The following is a 23462-nucleotide window of genomic DNA, read 5'->3' as shown; positions in this document are numbered from 1 at the left end:
AGTGTTAAGCATTCTATCCTTTGGAGTCTCACAGTATTCTCTTAATATTTTTAATAACAGCAACTAGCAGGCTGTAATTTTCATGGACTTCAATATTCCTAGCATTTTGCATACCACTGGCACATGTAGAAAATATTCTGTACTTAATCAATGATAACTAGATGTGAGGGAGAAGGAGAAATCAAAATTAAATTTTTGAGCTTGGTTCTTTTGGAGTGTGAATTGACAGAAATAGGGACATCAGGACTGTTGAGTGTGAAGATGAAACAAACGAGGCCTGGGCTTTGGATATAATGTTCACCAAATCCCAGACCTGAAAATTATCAGCAGTAACTATAGCAGCATTTTCACTTCAAATCAAACCTCATCCAACTCGGGATATAATCAGTCACAGTAGAAAAGACAACTGTTGTATATTTTTTTATTAATAGAGAGGAAAGAACTGAAATTGGTGTCAGCAAAGTCAGATATGCTTTTAATTTTTTTTAATATTTTAATTTTATTGGAGTAGAGTTGATTTACAGTTGTGTTAGTTTCAGGTATTAAGTTAGATATACTTTAAAAATGATTTTTCCTGGAAACAGTTACTGTTTTTCAGTTGTTTTAAGAGTACAGTTAATGTAGCAAAAGAAGCAGTTGTGCATGGATTCATCTTTTTTCTTTCCTTTTTTTCTTTCAAGAACCTCATACCATGACCCTATAATGGGAAACAAGTTTGCAGCTAACAGGAAAAGCACTGGACAACTCAATCTAAGCACAAGCCCCATTAGTAGTAGCAGTTATTTGGGATACAACAGTAACACAAGAAGTAACTCTCTGAGGTTAAGTTTAATTGGTGACCGAAGAGGTGACCGGCGGCGGAGTAACACACTGGATATAATGGATGGACGGATCAACCACAGCAGTAGCTTAGCGAGGACTCGAAGCCTTTCCTCCCTGAGAGAGAAAGCAGTGTACGATGTGCAGCCCACTACTGAGCCCGCCAACTTGATGGCCACCATTTTTTGGATAGCAGCCTCTTTGTTAGAATCGGATTATGAATATGAATACCTCCTGGCTCTCAGGCTTCTCAACAAACTGCTGATCCACCTGCCTTTGGATAAATCAGAGAGTCGAGAGAAGATTGAAAACGTACAGAGCAAACTGAAGTGGAATAACTTCCCAGGCCTTCAACAGCTCTTCCTTAAGGGTTTTACCTCCGTGTCCACGCAGGAAATGACAGTGCACCTCCTGAGTAAACTCATTTCTGTCTCCAAACACACGTTGGTGGATCCTTCCCAGTTGTCAGGTGATGTGAATAGAATTGCACCAACTTTTTGTTGTTGCTTTTTTAATGTAGTGAAATGTAAACTAATCATTTGTTTTGAAGTCGACTGATTTCTGCTTTTCCACAGAGTTTTCTTAATATGTGAGGTAGCATAAATTTTCTGGTAAAAGCAGAAAAACGACCACACACCTTTTTTAGAAGCTGAGGCACCCCAGGAGAGAGAGTGCGGCCTCCGCGCCGGTGGGAGCATCTGCGGGAAAGCTCCCGTCTGCGGCGCGCGCGGTAACCCCGTCACTCTCTGCTTTCTTTTCATAGGCTTTCCTCTTAACATCCTTTGCTTGCTGCCTCACTTAATCCAGCACTTTGACAGCCCAACCCAGTTTTGCAAAGAAACAGCGAGTCGAATAGCAAAGGTAAGCAAATGTTACGCTGAATGATAACACTGGAGGGAAATTTCTCCAGAGTCTATCTTAAGGGGGGAGCCTCTTCAGAATCCTTTTACTGTCACTTCCTATGTGAATTTTGCATCTGAATTTTTATTTTTATGCATATATGAAGGAGTAATATAGTAACAATGTAAGTTACAATTGCTCAAATGACAGTGAATAAAATTACTTGTTTAGAGTAACTATCCTCTGAGTCTTGAGTCTTTCTGCTCCGTTTCTCTACTTTATCCTCTACCTGCCAGTTTCCAAGTCATTCATTTATTCACTACTAGATATGTACTGAGCACTGGATCAGGTGCTGAAATACAGTGATTATCAAAGTAGATAGAACCTTTAGCCCCATGGGGCCTAGAGTTCGGGGGGTGATCACCTAGAATCTGGTGACTTTGCAATGAAAGTGAAACTGTTAACCACTCAGTGGTGTCCAACTCATTGTGACCCTGTGGACTGTAGCCCGCCAGGCTCCTCTGTCTGTGGGATTCTCCACGCAAATATTCTAGGGACACATAAACCAAAATCTGCCTCGAGGAAGTCATATCTAAGCTGACTTTGAAGGTTGAATAGGAATGACCAAAATAAGATCCCTGGATGAGAAACAGAAGCAGGGCAGAGGGCAGAAATTTTCCAAGCAGGAGGAATCACATGTGCAGAGTCCCTGAGGAAGAAGAGGGCATAATATATTTTTTGATTCTGAAAGTTCTCTCTTTTTGTTTGCCTTTTAACATTCTCTTCATCTTCTCTCTGCTCCCTTCATTCTTTTTTCTTTCCTTATTTGACTCTTTCCCTCCCATCATACATTTCTTAAACAAGTATGTAGCTATTTTTAAATAACAAACTTTGTATAAAAAGTTTTATAGGTCAATCAAATTGTAAAAGAAAATTATTTTGAATTTTATATACTTAGTAATTTTCTCTTAAGAACAAGAAAGAAATCACAACTACTTTGCCTTCTGCTTAAACTTAATTCTGAACTGATTTTATGTATTTATTTTGTCACATTGAGTCTTGGAAAAAAGACTTTTCAAGCTGAAAATACAAGCAGTTACAAGAAGGAGTCATATAAATTTACAAGTAGTATATATATACAACAGGAAATTAGGTGAACTGAGGAAGTGACTCAATAGTAATATAAGTAAAATAACCTGGTTAAATCACTGGGGAAAAATCAGAGGAGTCTGCAACATAAGGGAACAAGCACATAAAATTCTCTAGAAGAGCTTTTTATATAAGCAGCTTTTCTCAAACCTGAGATTCAGGTAGCAGGTAGTATATCAATAACTGGAAAGAGCAAGCTTCTAGAAAGCTAAACAAACACCCACCTCTCCCTGGCCCACATTTCAATGTCGGTAAGTGCAGATTTATCTCTGGGTACCAATGGAGTGAAAAGATACTACCAACCCAGTTATCACATACACAGCTACAAGAGTAAGAACACTTTCATTATCTTGATGGATAATATTTAATGAATGACAAAAATATTTAATAAAATATGCTGTTGAATCTATCCCTATTTAAATTTCTAAATAGATGTGGAGAAATTCTTAACCATTTTAAAAAGCATGTGTTTAAAAAGAAAAGCCATCATTATAGTTAATGAAAATACATCTTAGTTGTGAAAATGATGGTTTGCACTAAAAAACCCAATGTGTATCTGCATTAATGAGGTCTAAAAGTGATTTTAAAATTTTATTAAAATGACTTTCATTTTAATATTCTGATAACATACCATTAGGAAAATGTAAACAGAGGGTTTTTTTTTTTCCCTACATGAGGACTAAGAAAGAAAATATAAGGAAAAAAATATTGGCTTATTTGGGCATTTTAAGAAAATAAGAAGCGTACATTCCCTGACAAGGGAAGTGGAAACATTTGAGATTGGCAGCTGAGGTGTGATGAGGAGCTTGCTTGGGGCTGGGGCGGGTGAGAAGCACAGTGCGCCCAGAAGACCATGGAAGCCGCTTAAGCTGCAAGCCTGTGCTGTCATGACCGAGGCAAAGCACAGGAATGTCCCAAATATCTTTTGTTTTTAAGAAATCAAATATATGGCTTTCTGTGAGTCATAAACTGCTGTGAAGTCTGTTTTCTTCCTGTTGAGTGGCACACAAAGGTTCCCTCTGTGGGCTTTCAGCAACCTGCAGGATGTGGACTAAATTGATTCCTTAATTATTCTCTCACGTCAACTGTTGAGAGTGATTTTCTGCCATTATGTGCTTCCTCATTATGCAAATATCACTGCTGCTGCTCTTTGTGCCTGTGGGGAGCACAGCATTTCAAAATGAGGCAATACTTGGAACAAATATTGTCCTTTTTAGCTATTCATTATGGCAAAATAGCATGCTAAAAAAGTTTTGTTATAAAACTCTTTGTGGCTCATAATTTAACCTGGTAATTCCAAAATTCCAAAATTAAGCTAGTCTTGCTTTACTATAAAATTGCACAGCCTATATTCCAAAGAATGTCTTCCTTTTCAAAAACTAGGGTTTAAAAAAGTCATTCTTTCAAAAAAATATTCTTTAAGAAGATAGGAATTCTATCAGAATGTCATTCTTCAAGCTAAGATTAAAGAATTCACCTCAAATTATAAAAATTTTTGCTGAAGAGTAACAGATTGTGAAATTGTAAAGTTATATGGTTTTATAAAATAGTGTGAAAAATTACTGTATTTTGAAATACAAATAATTATATCTTGAAATATAAGTGAAATACAAGTATTTTGAAATATCAACCAACTTTTTCTTTTTTCTTCCTGGTGTCTCATAAAATGAGTAAAAGGCTGATGCGTGAAAACAGCTGCTTTGAATGATTTTATAAAATAACTTCCAGGGTACCATGTTAGGTTTCTAGAGTCTTACACGCCTGCATATCTTGGGCTTATCCAGTGATATTGTCTGCATGATGAATAAACGTAAAAGTCAGTTATAGTCATCTGAAAGTTGAAAGTTTATATGTATTTTAAAAGGTAATACTCTTGTTTTATCAAATGCTCTAGGCACTTTGTGAAAATAAGATGGAAGAATAAGGGAGGAAAATGAAAAAAAGGAGAACTAAAAGAACTCATCACGGCTGTCCTTTCTCGATAGCTGAGGCTAACATGGCCCTTTTCCAGTTCTTCACTGTTCAGTTATCCTTGGAGGAGGTTGAGGAAAATCCTCATCAGTGACTCGGGGAACAGAGAAGGTGCATTTGGCCCATTCTCCCAAACATTGGTTGCTTCAGATACTGTAGCACCATATCAAGCAAACGCTAAGAAAGTCAGTATACTCTGTACCAGCCTGTAAATGACTGGCCAAGGACCTTAGGGCCTTAGCTGATTCCCTGAACTTTGGAGATGCAGTGCTCAAGCGTTTTATCAGCCCTCCAGTGAAGTCCTTTTACTGTATCATATGTTGAGGCTTCTGCAGCTGACTGCTTTGGTGTGATTCCCTAGCCACCTTGAGACTAAAGCGTTTCTTCGTTGGCACAGCAACTCTGAACCTCCCTGAGGGTGTCCTGGTTGAGTCTGCCTATTTAGTTTCTTGTACTCTGAACCTTATATGGATTTTATAAGACAAAACTCTTTTTACAGAATGATACGTAGGATTTACAGAAACGTTTAGGTTTTTACCAAAGACATTTTTCTAGAACACTGGACTGAAAAGAAAGCTGTGTACTTAACACTCATGGAAGTGCTTGACATATTAACCATCTTTCCATAGTATCTAAAAATCATTCCCTCAAGGATGCCCTGTGCATTCTCCTTTTCTGTTTAACTTCTCTACTGTATTGAGAGAAAATGCGTTAATGCTTCAACATGTATATCTAAATTATGAATACACTGAATATAAAATTATGTTTAATGTCATTAAGTAAATGAAATTTTTTTTGTTGTTTTTTTAGGTTTGTGCAGAAGAAAAATGCCCAACGCTTGTCAACTTGGCTCACATGATGAGCCTGTACAGTACGCACGCATACTCCAGAGACTGTTCTAACTGGATCAATGTAGTATGTAGATACCTGCATGACTCCTTCTCAGATACTACGTTTAGTCTTGTGACTTACCTTGCAGAGGTAAATTTACCCCCATAAAAGGATCTTCCAACTGCTCTGTGACAGAATTTTCAAGAGTATTTATTTCTAGAGCAGCACTAATACTAATTTTCAAATTTTATTTAAGAATGAATAGAGGTAACATCTTTTTTAAGAGGAAAAAATATATAGGTAATATTGTTCATGTACAAATGAGTTGTTTGTTTGTTTGTTTTTCCATTTCAATGTTTACTTCTTCATTCACTGTCCTTAAGTGGTATAAACTGAAAATAATGTAAACTTCATTTAAAGTGGAAAATGGGTTTTTGGATGTATTTCTGCATTCACTGTCTTTAACACAAAACTCAAAATAATATAAACCTCACCTTTATTTAAAATGGAAAATGGGTTTTTTTCAATGGTCTTAATCCTAGGAAATGGTTGTCATTTTTTGTTTCTATAAATTTGCTCTTGGCTTTGAAATTCTTTCTAGAATAATAGTATAGCATGTAAAGCCATTTCTGCTGGGCAAGTATTTATTCTGTTGATATGTTTACCTGCTAATCTAAAATATGATGGGGGGAGCAGTAAATAGGATTTAAAACTAGTCCTAGAACAGCATAAAAAGTTAACATAGTTGACCTTGCACAATGCTGGAATAAGGGTGTTAACTCTCCATACAGTCAAATTCAAATATATCTTACAGTCAGCCCTCTATATCCGTGACTCAACCAACTGTGAATCATGTACTGCTGTGGTACTGAAAAAAATCCACATATAAACAGACCCACACAGTTCAAACCCATATTATTCAAGGGTCAACTGTATTTATTTGTTGAAGAAATAACTCCATGCCTAGGAAAGTAAGTTACTAAGTAGAGAATACCGGAGACCTTCAAAAGGAAGAAGTTCCTAGTCACTAAAAATGTTTGTCAGCTTGCAGTAGAGTGGTATCTTCCTTTTTAGAAAGTTGACCTCTAGAGATTAAACCTAACACACCAAGAGGCTTAAATTATTTGTAACTCAATAAGCGTTTAAGTGTTGCTCACAGCACTGTTTAACTTATCCAAGTCATTGATGGTGCCCATCATAAGGTGCTCGCGATAGTGTGAGTTTTTAAGGTGTTAGTTTTGATAGATTTACTCCCATCACCTTTATATTTAAGTGAGCCGACAGCGTGAGCTGTCTGCCTGAGAGCTTCTTGACATGAATGAACGTGCATCACTAGGTTTATCTTGTCCCTGTACCTTTAGGACAAGAGCCAACGTAAAGCCAGACCTAAGACCTAAGCTCCTTGGAATTTGAGTGCCTTATTCCAGCTTTCCCTTTTGTGCCACCATAAAGCCCAACACTAAAGTAACACTTGGAGAAGGAAATGGCCACCCACTCCAGTATTCTTGCCTGGAGAATTCCATGGACAGAGGAACCTGGTGGGCTACAGTCCGTGAGGTCGCAAAGAGTCGGCCACAGCTGAGCACATCATCACAGAGTAACACTAGCTCTCCCTGAAGACTGACCCGTGGGGTTCTAAGGTCTGACACTGGCACAGTATAGCCTCTTGGGTACCACATGTGGGCAATATATTTCCAGTCTGTAAAGAGAATGCTTTGCCCCAAATGTTACTCTTATTAGTATAAGTTATCCTTGTTCTATGATTATTAATGATTCTCAGATTATCACTAACAACAGTACTAAAATTATTTACATGTATTTAAAATTACACAGATATAATTTAATTGTCCCACAGACCCTAATAGGAAAGTGGTATCACTTTTTATTTTCAAAAATCAAGGCTCAGAGAGGTTAAGAAACTTGTCCAAGATAACATGGGTAGTCATCGGCTGGTGGGAATGGCTTGGGAGTAGTTAGTTATTCTTTGGTAATGGTGATAGAGCAGTTTTAAAATAAATGGTGTTCAATTAAATTAGTTAAGGGTATGAAAGTAAAACTTTTTTTTTTCTTAACTAAGGTTAAGAAAAAACAATCTACCTAATTCTCCTTCTGAAGCAAGGACAAGTAACAATAAGAGACATTACCTTTTACCTTCGTTATTCTCTGGATTTCTGATAATCTGGCCATAAACTCTTAGGTTAACTGTACTGTGGTTTTCAACATCAGTAATGTAAATACAATGGAATTTTCTTGAACCTGATTAAAGTATATTTTTAATTTTACTTTTAGCTGCTAGAAAAAGGACTGTCTAGTATGCAGCAGTCATTACTACAGATCATTTACAGTCTTCTGAGTCACATTGACCTCTCTGCTGCCCCAGTAAAGCAGTTTAATCTGGAGATCATAAAGATCATTGGCAAATATGTACAGGTGAGTAGCTACAAATCTTACGTATAGAAAGTGATCATCTCAAAAACAATATATAATCATAAAAAATTGGAAACACCTTAAATGTCTTAAGAGCAGGGGAAGTGGTTAATTTATAAATCGTGTTTTCAGGAATATTTATGAGATGGAAAAATGTTCTCAGTGTGAATGACATAAAGCAGAATCTGAACGGTAGGATTCAGCAACCAAGTACATTTAGGCATTCTTTTACATTTAGAACACAACTACCAATATAATTTACAGGAACATCCCTGAAGAGGCTTACACATTTTATAGTGCCCAGAGCTCCTGATTTTTTCCATAAGAAAAAAAAAAATGATGATTTCTATTTAATCTAATTTTGTTAAAGATAAACTGTTTCTACAGTGATGTGCTTAAATTGTCACAACATCATTTGGACATTTCTATTATCACTAATATTTTGTGCTTTAGATGGCTTCATATCAAGATGTTATTAACTAAATTGGAAAACTCAGTTCTGCTAAGGATTTTTTCACTTCCTTTTTTTAGTAATATTTTACCTGGTTCAGAACTGTTAACTATGAAACAATATGTATAATAAAAGGTTGAGGTGTGATTTTAGTACAAGTATGAAAAAAAGTTATTTTTTTTACATGATTCTTTTCATTAGATGGTAAAAGAGAAATGTTCTAAATTCTTAATTAGACATTGATTCCTCTCCACCTATACATCTGTCATGTAAATCATTCCTAAATTATACTGGTAGAAATATACAAAATGAAAAGCAGAAAAATAACTCAGAAACATTGCCACCATATATGAGGGAGGGGAAAAGCTCACCCTATACAGGTCAGGAATCACTGAGAGGATTATTTGACCACAGCACTTAGGCTTGTTATTTGGGGCTTGAGTCATTAAGAAAAATCTAAATTTTAAAAATATTTAAGTATTTTTATGCCTAAGAAATCTGATGCATTAAAAATAGTTTATCACCAAGGCTTAAAACATTTTAAATTTAGAGTCTTAGGGCCATGCACTTCATTCATCTAGAAAGTTCACATACATACGACCCTTTGGCTTACCCCTTCTCCCAGATTACTGTATTAGACTTTCTTAATGAATAATATTTATAAAGCACTTATTGAAAACAGTGCAAAATATCCTGAGTTGTTAGCATTATTATGCATATAATGTCTTGTAAATCTTACAGTAAAAATAATAACTTATTTTCTATCCTTGTGTAACTCAGACCCTCAGTTAAGGACCTCAGAGTAAAAATGAAATAATTGACAAGGAATTTTTATAGAAATAATGTTTTCACTGTCTAGAATGTAACTAAGTTTTTGTTCTTAGTTACATATGTATTTGTAACGTTTATATGTCTATTAATTTTTGAAATCAGAGTCCTTATTGGAAGGAAGCCCTTAACATCTTAAAACTGGTGGTGTCCCGCTCAGCAAGCCTTGTCGTGCCCAACGATATCCCCAAGACATATGGAGGAGACATGGGCTCTCCTGAGATATCCTTCACTAAAATTTTTAATAATGTCTCTAAGGAGTTGCCTGGGAAGACCCTGGATTTTCATTTTGATATATCTGAGGTAAGATGCTCAGGTATTGGTAAAGGCACTGTATTAGAAATGTTCGTTTGTTCATTCTGTCATTAATCAAGCATTGATCGAGCCCGTACTCAGCAGGAGATGCTGTACCAGGTGCCCTGAAAACGAGGTGGGCGTGGGGAAAAGGCCTATTCTCAGCACTCCTGTTAGCCTCTTGAGGAGATAGGCAAATAAACACACTGCTTTGGTTGCCAAGTAAGTTCAGAGTTTTATAGGACTATATAGCATGTACATATAACTTAATCTGACTAAATGGGAGCATGTATGGAAGTGTGGGCAGGGGAGATTAATCCCAGAAAAAACAGCACGTATGAATGGAGGCTTGTAAGTGTGAGGAAGCACAGTGCTCTGGAAAATTCTAAGTACACGGCCGACCTTGAACATGTAGCACAGAGGATAGAGTAGTGTGATGAGAGAAAACTGAGGCCATAGGGAGCAGCACAATCATGAGGATGTTGTCGGACGAGATGGTTACATCTTTTTTTTTTAAGTAAATTAAGTTGTATTTATTTATTCATTTATTTGTAATAGTTGGAGGCTAATTACTTTACAATATTGTAGTGGTTTTTGCCATACATTGATATGAATCAGCCATGGATTTACATGTGTTCCCCATCCTGAACCCCCCTCCCACCTCCCGAGATGGTTATATCTTAAAGAAGTAGTAGCTCTTCAAGGATTTTTAGCCAGAGTAGAAAATACTAGGATTTGCGTTTTAGGGAGATCACTCTGGCAACCGGATAGCAAACAGACCAGCAGGAATTTTTTAAGAGGGAAGTTATCAATCAAGTATTTTGCAGGGTAGGGGGAGTTAAGAAAGATAACAATAAAAAATCTACTCACATTTTAATTGAAAAGGATAATACAGATTTTTTTTTAAATTTGCAGTTTAGTCTTGGTATTTGAGGGCTTCCCTGGTGGCTGAGATGGCGAAGAATCCACCTGCAGTGCAGGAGACCTGGGTTCAGCTGCTGGGTCGGAAGTTCCCCTGGAGAAGGGGAACGGCTACCCACTCCAGTATTCTTGCCCAGAGAATCCCCACAGACAGAGGAGCCTGGAGGGCTACAGTCTATGGGCAAAGAGTCAGACATGTCTGAGCGACTAAGCACAGCATAGCACTTGGTGTTGAATTTATCTGAAGCTTATTGATTTGTGTTTTTTTAAGATATAAAGTATGTATGTTGCTAGTGTTTTAGTTAATATCACTAAATATTATCACTAAATATAGTTAATATCACTAACTAAATATTTAGTTAATTTCTAACATGGAGTACACAGCATGGGAATATTATAGAGAATCTAGCTTTGCTATTCTTCTGAGTCAGAAATTGATAGTGTAACAGTTATTTTGTTTGAAGAGTAATACAAATTCTCAGAACATTTGGTATATATCAGATACTTAATTTCAATTTGTTTTATCAAAAATTCCTAAGTACCTGCTATGTGTAGGCACTGAAGATATACTAGAGGAACAGCAATGAGTGAGGCTCAGTCTAGGGACTCCCATATAGCAATTGGAGACAGGTAAAGAAACAAATCAAGATCACTGAGTGAATGTCCAAGAGTGATTACCCAGCCGTGGGGGGGCATCAGCGTGGGCCTCCTTGGAAGCGTGGAGGCAGTGCTGAAAGTGCCTCGGGGTTTGCGTGGCGCCTGTTCATGCAGAGGAGAGGGTATATGTCGACACAAAGGTCCATAAAGGCGCCGTGTCTTGGGAAACAAACTCAGCTTTGATGGAGTGCAAAGTTCAGGGGCAAGTCGCAGAAGTTGAAGTTGGGAACATAAGCAGAAACCAGATCATAAAGGGGCTTGTATGACATGCAGATGAGCTTAAAATTATATTCAAATGCAAACTTGAGACACTTCACAAAGCCAGGTAAGCACTGTTTCGGATTCATCATGGAATTTTACTGAAATAAATTTTGGAAATGTCATATATTAGATTTGCAATAAGACATTATATGATAGCTTTCACTTTGAAGTTGTTACTTATCTTGAATATTTGCAAAAGCACTTTTAGACACATACTTAACAATTACATAAAAAAACCCATAAAATATTGTGTGTGTTAGTCGCTCAGTTGTGTCCAACTCTTTGTGCCCCCGTGGGCTGTTGCCTGCCGGGTTCCTCTGTCCATGGGATTTTCCAGCAAGAATACTGGAGTGGGTTGCCATTTCCTTCTCCAGGGGATCTTCCTGACCCAGGGATCGAACCCAGGTCTCCTGTACTGCAAGCAGACTCTATACCATCTGAGCTGCTAGGAAAGTCTGACCAAACTTAACCAACATTAAATCTGAGTGGTGAGATGACAGGTGATTTTGTAAAATCATTTTTGTATTTCTGAGCTTTCAGAGAGGACATATTTTATAATCATGGGGGGATAGATGTAAACAGTGGTTTTTAAAAATAGCAGATCTATTTTTAAAGTAGGAATAAGTTCTCCAACAGTCTCCTCAGAGTCTTGTTTCCAATAAATTGAAATCTTACTATTTAAAAAAACAAAATGTATCCTCGTTACTTTTGATTTTTGTGGTATCTGCCTTTGCTAAGTAATCTTTCTCCTTATGCTGTTTTTTTGATTGTAAAAAATGTCATCACAGATATACTATTAACCCACTTATGTTGAACTGTGTGAGTCAAACACTGGCAATTTATTTCTTTGTAGACACCGATTATTGGAAATAAATATGGTGATCAGCACAGCGCAGCTGGAAGGAACGGGAAGCCCAAAGTGATCGCGGTGACGAGAAGCACTTCCTCCACTTCTTCCGGTTCTAACTCGAATGCCTTGGTGCCTGTTAGCTGGAAGAGGCCACAATTATCGCAGGTACATGAAAGTTCATAGAACAGAAGAATCAATTTTATGGTACGTGTGAGAACTTGAGAATCTGCCTTATTTTCATCAGTAATCCTAATATTTGCATTTTTTCTTTCTCTTTAGCGAAGAACAAGAGAAAAGCTAATGAATGTGCTTTCTCTGTGTGGTCCAGAGTCTGGCCTTCCAAAGAATCCATCAGTGAGTAATCATGAGAACCCGTGTAAGGGTTTTAAAAAATCTTAGAAGTGTTAGTCCATGAAGAAACAGAAATTATTGTGTCTCCTTATTTGCCTTTTCTTAACGGTGTTGACTAAGAATGAAAAAATTATCGCTTGCCTTTGTGACACTTGGCCACTGTGCTAATTTAGTGTTGTTCACCCAGTGAGACATTCACCCCGATTAAAGCTCTGAGCTCACTGACAGAAGAGGCCCTCAGTGGCTCTCGGGGCACTGGTGCCCCTTACTCAGGGTGACGGGGCTAATGGATGGCCTGTTTTGTTTTGTTTTTGGCTGGGCGTCAGGTTGTATTTTCTTCTAACGAGGATTTGGAAGTTGGTGACCAGCAAACTAGCCTCATTTCTGCAACAGAGGACATAATTCAAGAGGAAGAAGTAGCTGTGGAAGATAATAGCAGCGAACAACAGTTTGGCGTATTTAAGGATTTTGACTTTTTAGATGTTGAGTTGGAAGATGCAGAGGTAAGGATGTGGGCTTTCTTTTATAATATTTATAGAATAGCTGCAACTACACGAGAATGAAAGATTTAACCACAGGATTAAATAAGGATTTAATCTTCCCTTGTTCAGGGCAGTGTAATGTCAAAAGGTACAAATCTAAGTTGGGAACTAAAGATGACTAGTACAGTTAGTCAATAGCAGAATAAGTCTGAAACAAAAGGAACATCTAATTTTTTCCATCTTTATCTTTCAAAATATAGAGTAAAAAATGGATTTTTTCAAAAGTATTTTTTAAATTGAGGGCGTGCTTAGACTTAAGTGTTTGCATAAGCCACACAAATTAATGTGCAGCAGAAGAGTAAAAGTTTCATTTAAATCTATCAGACAACTTTGAAGAGGGTGGCCCTGAAACCAGATTGATGATTAAGGTGCCTTTGGCGCTCTCAAACATTTTCCTGTGACTGAGATTCTGCCTAGGACATTACCCACCACTTTGTTCTTCAGGGTGGAGCCAGCTCTCTCAAATGCCTCATTTCATTCAATACCAAGGACTTGCTCCTCAAAACTGATTCAGTTTAGAGAAAACTGATAGTTGTGTCAGTTTAGATGCTTCCTAAGTGGAAAGTCCAACTCAAAAGGTAGATTTACTTGCTCACAGAACTGGGCTAGCCTAGAGTTAGAGCTTTTTTAGGCAAAGCTCAGTGGAGTTTCTCGCTGTTTCTTTGCCTTCTCTAAGCTCTGCCTTTCTCTGCAAGTTGGCTTCACCTCAGATGATCTTGGTTATATCCATACATGGCAGTGTTCAGAGAAAGTAAGGGTGACTTCCAGAAAGGCTCTCAGGAAAGTGAAGAAGTTGACTCTCCTAAGGTTTTCAGCATACTTCTTGTCACACCTCATTGGCCCAAATTGAGACATTTGTCAATTTCTAAAAAAAAAATCAGTGAACAATAGGATTGCCCATCGCCCTGGTCGTGTCAGGCTGTTCAGGACCATTCCCATAGCTGACATCCGTCCCCTAAGCCACAGACTCCTAACTTTGAAAAGTTTACATCAAACAGATCACAGAAATGTTCATCCTAAAATTGTTATAAGTGTCTGTCTTCCAGAGCCCCAAATGCCTCACTGTCAAGGATCCTCACCGTGTCATGCTACACCTCTGTCCAAAGATGTTCAAGTCACTCGCATAACTCATACGCATTCATCAGCCCTCTCTGAAGGGATGTTTCCTTTGACTCAGATAGGTGAGGTGGAGGAGTGAACTGTAACGGCCTCCACCACGTCACATCGTTACTTGTTGATAGGAAACCAGTGTACGGAGGTCTTCCTGTATGCTTCAGCTACTCCCGCCCCCCCCCACCGCCCCGCCGCCCCGAGGATGTGAGGATATGACCGTCGCCTCAGGGTCCAGCAGATGTCCTCACCCTGGCTGAGGGGTGGTACAGGCTCCTATGTCACTGTTCGCCATGTGAGTGTTCCCAGACGCAGCTGGACAGGTTCTCGGAGCCCAGGAGCATGTATTATTCAGTACCTTAAAGGGCAGTGGCTTTTAGCCTTTTTAAAAAAACTGTAGCCATTGCTAATACATCACATCACATCTAAGTATACACATATATAGAGACACACCTTTAAAGGACATGCATCCTTACTCTATGTACACTGATATTTTCTATTCAATTTTTTTTTTTCAAAAAGAGCAGGTCACCACCCTCCAAAACTGCTATCACTCCCACAGTTTAAAAAACATAGAAAGTTGTAGGAAATAGGAAAAACCTACCCAATTAGGCAAGGAAGTGTGATGGGTTCAAGAGACCCGCTGCCCTACCTCACAGGCATAAGCCAGTTCTAAAGTCTTTTGCAGTTATTTGCTTTTTTCAGTTCAGAATTTAGAAGCTCTAGAGGTAGGCTCTTGACATTTTTGTAATGGTCAGGTTCTTTCTTTTTATTTGCCTTTTTTTGTTTTAAAGCTCATTGTAATTGCTTTCAAGTTTATCTAGTACTCTGAAATGTTCCTGGTAATAAATATGGCTTTTGAATAGAACCCTAGAATGAATTAAAGATGCTTTTGTCTTTTATTCAAGTCACAGTAATTTGAGGTGGTATTAACTTAGGTCTCATAATTAGGCCAAATCAAATGATAAGAGATTTTCTAAAAACCTAGTCTTGCTTTGAACATGGTAACAGTAAATACTTTGCTACAAAATAAACTTAACTGCTAATGAAACTTCTAAAATATTCCCCAGCCTTGAAAGCCAACAGCGTGTATTCATTCATTCACTAAATGCATATTGAAGGCTGTTGCCACAGCCCTGGTTTTGTTATCACTTTTGCACATTTGACTTCCACTGTATGTTTCATTTGAAATGAGTATTCCTCTGCTTTATTTAAGAAAAAAAAGATCTGAAAACCTCTATCCTGGACAATCCCTGTTGATAAAGGAATACACATAAGTCATATTTTGTTAGCCAACTCACTGTAATTTGTCATTAGAGCTTAAGAAAGAGCATAAAAATTATATCCTTATCAAAGGAGGATTAGCTTGGAATAACAGAAACGTACCTTAGATAAATCCATAAGTGGGGCAAAGCAGAAACTTGCTTCTTTCCTATTGACCTTTTGAAGTTGACATAGGTTACATTTTGATAACTGTGATCTTGATTTTAAACACCTCTTTAGCAAAAAATTACCACTGGATTTAGCTAGAACCATGCGACAGCCTAAAATAATTGTTGAACCTGTATGTTGTGAACTGAATGTGGGGCATTTTAAGTCGGTTTTGCATTGTATCCAGTATTAAATCTATGTAAATTTTAAAGATTTCCTGAAGTTTGTGTTGCCAGAGTGTATCATAGAAATGTTGTTTTAAGTGTCTGTCTTTTTTTCCATGATATATTCTGCATAAAAAAAATAATGTGAATCACGTGTTGACTTCCTGCACAAAGCTTCATCCAGAGCTTGAATCAGTCTTTGGGTTTGAGAAAACACCAAGCATTTTTCCCCACGAGTGTAGTGTATATTTACACGTGTGTCTTCGTTCTTCTAATTCTGTGTGTTTTCCTTTTTGCTATCCAGGAGCTGCAGGTAAGTTGCAGCCTGGTGTTCTGGGTTATTTATTTGTTGTCATCTGTGAGTGTATTTGTCTTTGTGGTCTCATTTGTGTGTGTATTAGCGTAGAAATGGCCTAGGTAGTCGATTTGGTTGGTCCCCACTAGATAGAAAGTCAAGAGAATCCTATTCAGTTAAAACAGGTCATCGACCACATACTGTGATCTCTTTAAATATTACAAATATTGAACGATGTTTTAAAAGTTTCAAAAAATTGAAGGGCTGATTGAATCTCTGCTTATGATGATACACTGAGTATTTTTCATCTGGGTGTATGTTCTAGTGTATTACCTTCCCTATATTTACAAGCTTGTGTTCGAGGTCTTAGAAATGGCGCCTTGCTTTTCCAGGGTGAAAGTATGGACAACTTCAACTGGGGAGTCCGCAGGCGCTCACTGGACAGCATTGACAAAGGGGACACACCATCCCTCCAGGAGTACCAGTGTTCCAGCAGCACCCCCAGCCTGAACCTGACAAACCAGGAGGATACAGACGAGTCCTCGGAAGAGGAAGCGGCGCTCACAGCAAGCCAGATACTCTCACGCACGCAGATGGTACACTTAGCTTTTTGTACAGAGACAGCTGGTCTCCTCTTTGTCTTCACTTCCCGCTTAGTAATTACCATTGCTCGATATTCTGATTTTCATTTCACTGTGGGTAAAATGCACATGCTAAAATGAAAACACAACGCTGTAGCAGCGATGGAGTGTTCCATTAGTCATGATGGAGTCAGACATGTGATCTGTGTACCCCTTGGGCTTTCCAGGTGGTGCAGTGGTAAAAGAATCCACCTGCCAATGCAGGAGATGCAAGAGACTCAGGCTTGACCCCTAGGTCAGGAAGATCCTGGACGGGGGGCAGTGGCAGCCCACTCCAGTACTCTGGCCTGGAATACTCCATGGACAGAGGAGCCTGGTGGGCTGCAGACAGTGGGGTCACAGAGAGTCAGACACAACTGAGCACAGACAGCACCTCTTGGCTGATGAGACGCATTTTCTCTTGCGTCTCTCCTAGTCACAGTGAGCTGTGCTGGGCACTTCTGGAGGCCTCCGCCCTGAATGACACGTTTTGGTATCAGTGCAAACACCAGCACTGCTTCACTCTGCACCTGCTTTTCTTCCCTTGTCAGTGTGGAAAGAGACAGCACAGCATTGCTCCCTTCGCAAGATCAAGTCAGTTATATGGAGGTTCTGACTTACATTCCAAGGGCGGGCATAGAGATTTAGAGGGAGAGAGAGACGAGAAAAGGAAGGCTGTAAGCACGGTCTGTCTGTTCCGAATGCTGAGTGAGGGGAACGCTGAACTTGCAGTGGTGGTAGGCTGGAACTTGAAGATGGCAGAACAGGGAGAGCAAGGGTGTGGATTAGCCACCGTGGCCCATGTGATGAGGAACCAGCTGGTGAAGACCAGGCAGCAGCGCTCTTACATGAGTGCCTTCTTCACGCCTCTTTAATTTGGCCCATTCGCATCACGCTCAGTCTGCTGGTAGAGTGCTGGGAGTGCTGTTGAATGGCCTGGGCTTTGGACAGCATGGACAGTTGTCGGTCTGTGGCAGGCTTCTTGTTACCTCTCCTGTTCTGGCATCTCACCGTTACGCCAGTGTGTCTTTCCCTAGCTCCCTGTCGCATGTTAAGTGATAAGCTGCTGCTGACACAGTAGCCATAGTTACCACTTGCTGAATGTTTGAGATACACCAGGCCCTGGTCACAGCGCTTTACGTGGGTTAGTCACTATACCTCTCCCCTCAACTCCACGAGGTAAGCACAGTGGTTGCAGCTCTGTAGACAAAGTGACTTGTCCCAGGACACACAGCCTGTAAGTGCATTTGAGCAGGGCAGTCTGGATGCCACCTAAGGCTCGCTCCTCCCCAGGACTGTGTGCGTTTAAAGGAGCGGTGAGTTGCTGACGGCGGTGACTCACTGAACGAGGCCCAGACCCTCCCGGAGCCAGACGATGCTCAGAGACTAGCATCGGGCCACCAACCCACTGTGTAACCGTGGTCATTACCTATCTATCCTCTCCCTTAAAACAGGACTCCTGGCAGCACCTGCCTCGGGAATTTCATGGGGAAGTCTGTATAGTAAGTGCTGAACAAAGGTTAGCTTCCCTGAGAGCCTTGGGGCAGAACTGTCTCTGTAAGGCCAACCCCAGTCAAGCGGTATTCACGCGTGCTAAGTCACTTCAGTCGTGTCCGACTCACATGGACTGTCGCCCGCCAGGCTCCTCTGTCCATTGGGTTCTCCAGGCAAGAATACTGGACTGGGTTGCCATGCCCTTCTCCAGGGGATCTTTCTGACCCAGGGATAGAACCTGCATCTCTTATGTCTCATGCACTGGCAGGCATGTTCCTTACTAGCCCCACCTGGGAAGCCCAGTTATAGTGGTAGTGAGATTGAAAAAGAATTTGAAGCTACTTCCTCCTCATAGGGGGAAAAAATTAGCTTCTGCTTTTACCTACTTGGAATCATGAGTTTGATTTTTCTTATGTTAAATACTGACCCATGAAAAATGTATAGCCCTACTTCAAAGAAGAAAAATTGTAGTGTTTTCTTTGTTCTAATTGATTACTTCTAGTTTTCCGAGGACATAAACCCACGAATGCTGGCCTGCCATTTCAGCTTTATTGTCCTAACTCTTTTTGTCTTATTGAAGTTCTGTGATACTGATTGTGCTTCAGTAAGTTAACGGCCAGTTCAGACTTAAGCTCCTGCCTCCAGTTAACACTGCTTCTTGAGAATCCACTGACTGCTTGGTGCCAAAGCCACAGGGAGGCAAAAAAAGCCCCTGCATTCGCGAATCCTTAGGCCAACTGAAAACACAAGAGATTACCGTAAAAATCAGAATTTTAGATGAAGATTAACAAAGTCACATAGAGCTCTTCCATTTTGGTGGTTTCTATTCAGCAAAATTTAATCTGTGTTAATGGAGACTTCATTTTACTGATGAACTAGCTGCTTGCATTAATCGCACCAATTCTGATACAGACTGAAATGAGGGGGAAAGGTGGTCTTAGGAAGTCAAAGAAGCTCTTTATAACTATGGCCTCAGAATATCTTATGACACAGAAGGTTTCTTGTAGCCTTAGTGACCATCACCAACTCCTACATAAATTTCCTTATTTTACTGTCTCTCCTTTCAGTTAAATAACGATTCTGCTGCAGACGAAACCCTGCCGGACCATTCTGATTTACTTCTTCAGTCTCAAGATTCCACTGGCAGCCTCTCCACAGAAGAAGTGCTGCAAATCAGAGATGAGACCCCCAGTTTGGAAGCTTCTCTAGATAAGGCTAACAGCCAGCTGCCTGAGGTGGGGAGTCATGGGGGCTGGTGCATGGCCAATCTGGGCTCTTTTTAGCAATCTGTGATACCCCTTGCTTTTCTTTCAAAGGAGTTTTCATCTGATATGCTAATTATTTGATTTGTTTGCAGTATTTCTAACCTGTTGGTTAAGTGATTTAGTTCAAGTGAAATAGTCACATCTGATCACTGAAGACAAAAAAAAGTGATGGATTAAGGAAATGACCTACAGGTTAAAAATAACCCTAAGTTTTTAATGAGCATTTCCTGCTGCAGAACGTGATTAGGTTAATGTACCGGTGCTTCTCCGGGGATGGGGGCATCTTCTCGGGTGCTGAAGGACCGCTTTTGTTTTTTTCTTCTCCTTTTGCTTTGTATTTGGGTTTTGTTTTTTTTTTTTTTTTTGTGATTGGTGCTGTAATTGGGATGAAAACCTCAGGCCAGCTGTGTTAGCAATTGGTTAAGTGAAACCTTTTAGAAAGACTGTGGAAATGCCAGTGTTACGTTTTTTGGAAAGGCCTGTGAGAAGTAAGCCAGATTCCAAGCTAATGACCAAAAATAAGTGAGTATTCGTTTTCTTAGTTGCTTTTTTAAGACTATTGTAGATATCTCTTTTTAAAAAACTGTAATTGCTATAGCTCTTTCATATGTGCTGTTATGCCCTGGTATCAGGGAAATACTACACTTTTTTTCAGTGTTAACCAAATTAATATAATTATCAGAGCAAGACCAGTCTAATTATTAGATCTTATTGTCTGAGTAAGGAGAAATCTCATGTTCTTATTACGCCGACGGTATATCATACGTCTTTACAGTAAGCAGATGTATTTTGAAATGAAGGCTTTTGGGGGGTAGCTTTTTTAAATGCTCATATTAGTATGGCTGAAGCTTAGTTAACTCAGCAAATATTCATGGAGATTTACTAGATGCTGGGTATTCTATTAGGTGCTGAAAAGATGAGTAAAGCATGACCTTGTCCTCAGCGTGTCCACTGGCTATTAAGGGAGACAGAAGGTTTAAAAAAAAAGCACTGCAGGTCAGTATGAGAAACTCAGACAGACATGCTCAAGGCTTTGTGAAAACTCGGAGTGAGAACCAGTCAGCTGTGCATTAGGGGTTATGTGGCGAAGAATGGGCTCTGGCATTTGAGACACGGCAGGCAGAGGGACCTGGTATAGAACGACACGGCCGTGTGAAATGACATGGCATGTGCAGGCAGCAGCAGGAATTCACTCTGTAGAGAAGGGGAGCAGCAGCGGCAAGAGGGAAGATGGTGGATCTAAGACGTGCTGGGTTCCACTGAAGGCAGACTCTATTTGAAGTGATAGGAAGTCATGAGTGTTCATTCTTTCCAAAGATGCCAGTTATGTGCCAAGCCCTATCCCAGATGCCTGGGTGGGAATACCCAGGACACCCAAGCACTCGGTCATTTAAGCACATTTGTTTACTGTGCCCTGCCACGCGCTAGGCTCTGTCCTGGCCCTGGGTACACAGTGCCGTGTGGAACAGACAAAGGCTCCTGGTTTATGGAGCTTCTTTTGAGTAGGAGAGACATAGCAAACAGGTAAAAACATAAAATATCAATGATGTATCAGAAGTGATCTCTTTTCTACCCATATGAAGAAAATGTAACGAGAATATGGACTTGGTGAGGGAGAAACTTAGGCAGGGTAGCATATGGTGGAAAGAAGTGATGAGACGGAGCCAGTCCTTGTAAGTGTGGAGGAAGGGAGTTCGGGGCCCAGGAAGCAGGAGTGGAAAAGGCCCCCATGTGTCTGAAGAGCTGAAATGTCAGCCTGTGGGGCTGGCGTGCAGGGAGCCTGAGAGAGTGGAGTTGGGAGAGAAGGAACTGGAGGGGGCCAGGTGCTCACAGGGTGATCTCAGAAGCCACAGAGCAGGTAGCCACTGGAGGACTTTAAGCCCGAAGGACATAATCTGATTGTGTTTATTTTTTTCAATCTCAGCTTTTTTGTGGAAAAGTGGAAGTCTGTTCTCATACCTGTACCTCCTCCGTGAAGCTTGCAGTCTGTCATCAGGCAAGGGTACGGTTTGACCGGTGTTTTAGTAAAGTCTCTTACAGAGGTGTGGAGGGAGGACTGGAGAAGGCTGAGATGAAGAGACAAACCAGAAGCAGATTAGCAGCGGATAAGGGGCCTTAAGTGACAGTGTGTGGACAGGAAGGTGTTTATGAAGGGAGCAGACAGTGTTCAGAACTGCACCTGAAGTTCCTGTATTCCTTTGAGTATGGGAAGGCTGTCACATGAGCATTAGCTACTCACTGATCATCTGATCTGTTGTGTCCAGGATAGCTCATAGCATGTTACAAGTCAGCAGACATTCTCATTAGCAACAATGGAAAGTAGCAGACCAGAAATACCTTTTTAACAAAAGCGACATGGTTAATGGTCCTGTGTTTTAACTATATAAATAGTTAACAAACAGGAAAATCTTTTAGTTTTGGTTATTAAAATAGCTGTATTCATAGTAAGTGAGTAAGCTACCTCCTGGAAGTCATTCATATCGACTGGAAATGAATTGGAAATTCATATGTATTCCCATACATATTGGAAATTGCGTTATTTCAGACGAGTCATTCATTTATCCAACAGTATCTAATGGGCCTACTTCTGATACACTATCAAGTTCCCAAGGACACTTTTTTTAAATGAAGGAAAAACACTTTAATTTACTATGTTTTTTCCTTTTATAATAGTGTGTTTCCTTATCACTATAAACTTTGTAACACTGGCAGAGGAGAATGGGGATATTTTTTTGAAACATACTATTTAATTTTAAAATAATTCTATTGACGTAAAAATGCACCAGAAGAACAGTTCTCCACAAGAGAATGATTCAGGTTTGTGTCTGTTGGATATGTTGGCCTAGTTTGTTTTTCCTGGTGTGACAAATAGTGTCACATAACCCAAAATTGCCCCTTTAAAGAAAGTATAAAAGCACTAATAAATAAAACCATAACCCTATTATATAAAGTTATATATGAGTTATAGATAATATGCATATTGCTGTAAAGCAGTTTCTTAAGATGAGGAAAGCAGTTAATTTCACTGGATGAAATATTTTATGAACTAAAGAGAAAAATTCTTAGAAATGTTTATTTGAATTTCTGCCCTTGAATTGTGTTGATGTTAGGAAGCCATAATAGGCTAAAGCATTCTACCTCAAGACAGAAAACAGAGCTCAGGTTGCCTGCCTGCAATGTGGGAGACCCAGGTTTGTTCCCCGGGTTGGGAGGATCCCCTGGAGAAAGGAATGGCAACCCACTCCAATATTCTTGCCTGGCTAATTCCTTCTAGAAGTGATTATATCCTTGTGTTTATCAGAGGAACCTCCACAGAGGGATTTCTTCCTGTATTTATAATAGTTTAGATACCAATTCATGCATGCCAGAAATTATTCCTTATACAAAATGAAACTTTGAAAATGTGTATTTGTGTGTGTGAGGGAGAGAGAGAAGGAGTCATTGTGCAATAAGGTAAGGTTCAAGAAAAGTTGATTCTCACCATTTACATATAACAGTGGAATTCATTCCATTAGCCAAAAAGTTCTCTCTTCATGAAATCCTAGGAGTTACTAGAAAATTTCAGCATACATTATAATTTTAGATGAAACATGTATTTTCAAATTATTATTCAAGAACAAATAACAATAAAACACAGGTATACACTAATGAAAAGTAATGGCATTAAACCAAGAAATTTGGTGGTGCATCATTTCAGTACGGTATGTTCAAACTGATGCCCAAGGAAAAATTAATACCAATAAAAATTCTAGGTGTAGCAGTGTCTTTGGCACATTACTCACAGTATCTTTCCAGGTAACTAATTCTTAGTCGTTTAATGGCCAAATCTTTAAGAAAAAAATTCAGATGGAAACCTTAAATAGAGTGTATTGAATATAAACTATTGCAGCA

At 39.4% G+C, this 23462-nt stretch overlaps 1 protein-coding gene across 9 annotated transcripts in view; it reads left to right on the top strand.

Annotated features, from left to right (window-relative positions):
- FRYL (FRY like transcription coactivator) overlaps positions 1 to 23462 on the top strand; it is a 252923-nt gene that overhangs the window by 210436 nt on the left and 19025 nt on the right. For all 9 annotated transcript variants that reach the window (XM_043448225.1, XM_043448226.1, XM_043448227.1 and 6 more), the window contains 10 exons: positions 681 to 1288; positions 1583 to 1680; positions 5590 to 5760; positions 7900 to 8040; positions 9422 to 9619; positions 12303 to 12464; positions 12579 to 12653; positions 12977 to 13153; positions 16585 to 16788; positions 19374 to 19541. In XM_043448225.1, coding sequence (XP_043304160.1) covers positions 681 to 1288; positions 1583 to 1680; positions 5590 to 5760; positions 7900 to 8040; positions 9422 to 9619; positions 12303 to 12464; positions 12579 to 12653; positions 12977 to 13153; positions 16585 to 16788; positions 19374 to 19541 — 2002 coding nt within the window. The remainder of the gene's footprint in view (positions 1 to 680; positions 1289 to 1582; positions 1681 to 5589; positions 5761 to 7899; positions 8041 to 9421; positions 9620 to 12302; positions 12465 to 12578; positions 12654 to 12976; positions 13154 to 16584; positions 16789 to 19373; positions 19542 to 23462) is intronic.

Source organism: Cervus canadensis, chromosome 26 (genome assembly GCF_019320065.1).
Source record: "Cervus canadensis isolate Bull #8, Minnesota chromosome 26, ASM1932006v1, whole genome shotgun sequence".
Taxonomy (NCBI): domain Eukaryota; kingdom Metazoa; phylum Chordata; class Mammalia; order Artiodactyla; family Cervidae; genus Cervus; species Cervus canadensis.
Note: the sequence above shows the minus strand (reverse complement) of the source record. Positions and strands in the feature narration are given on the sequence as shown.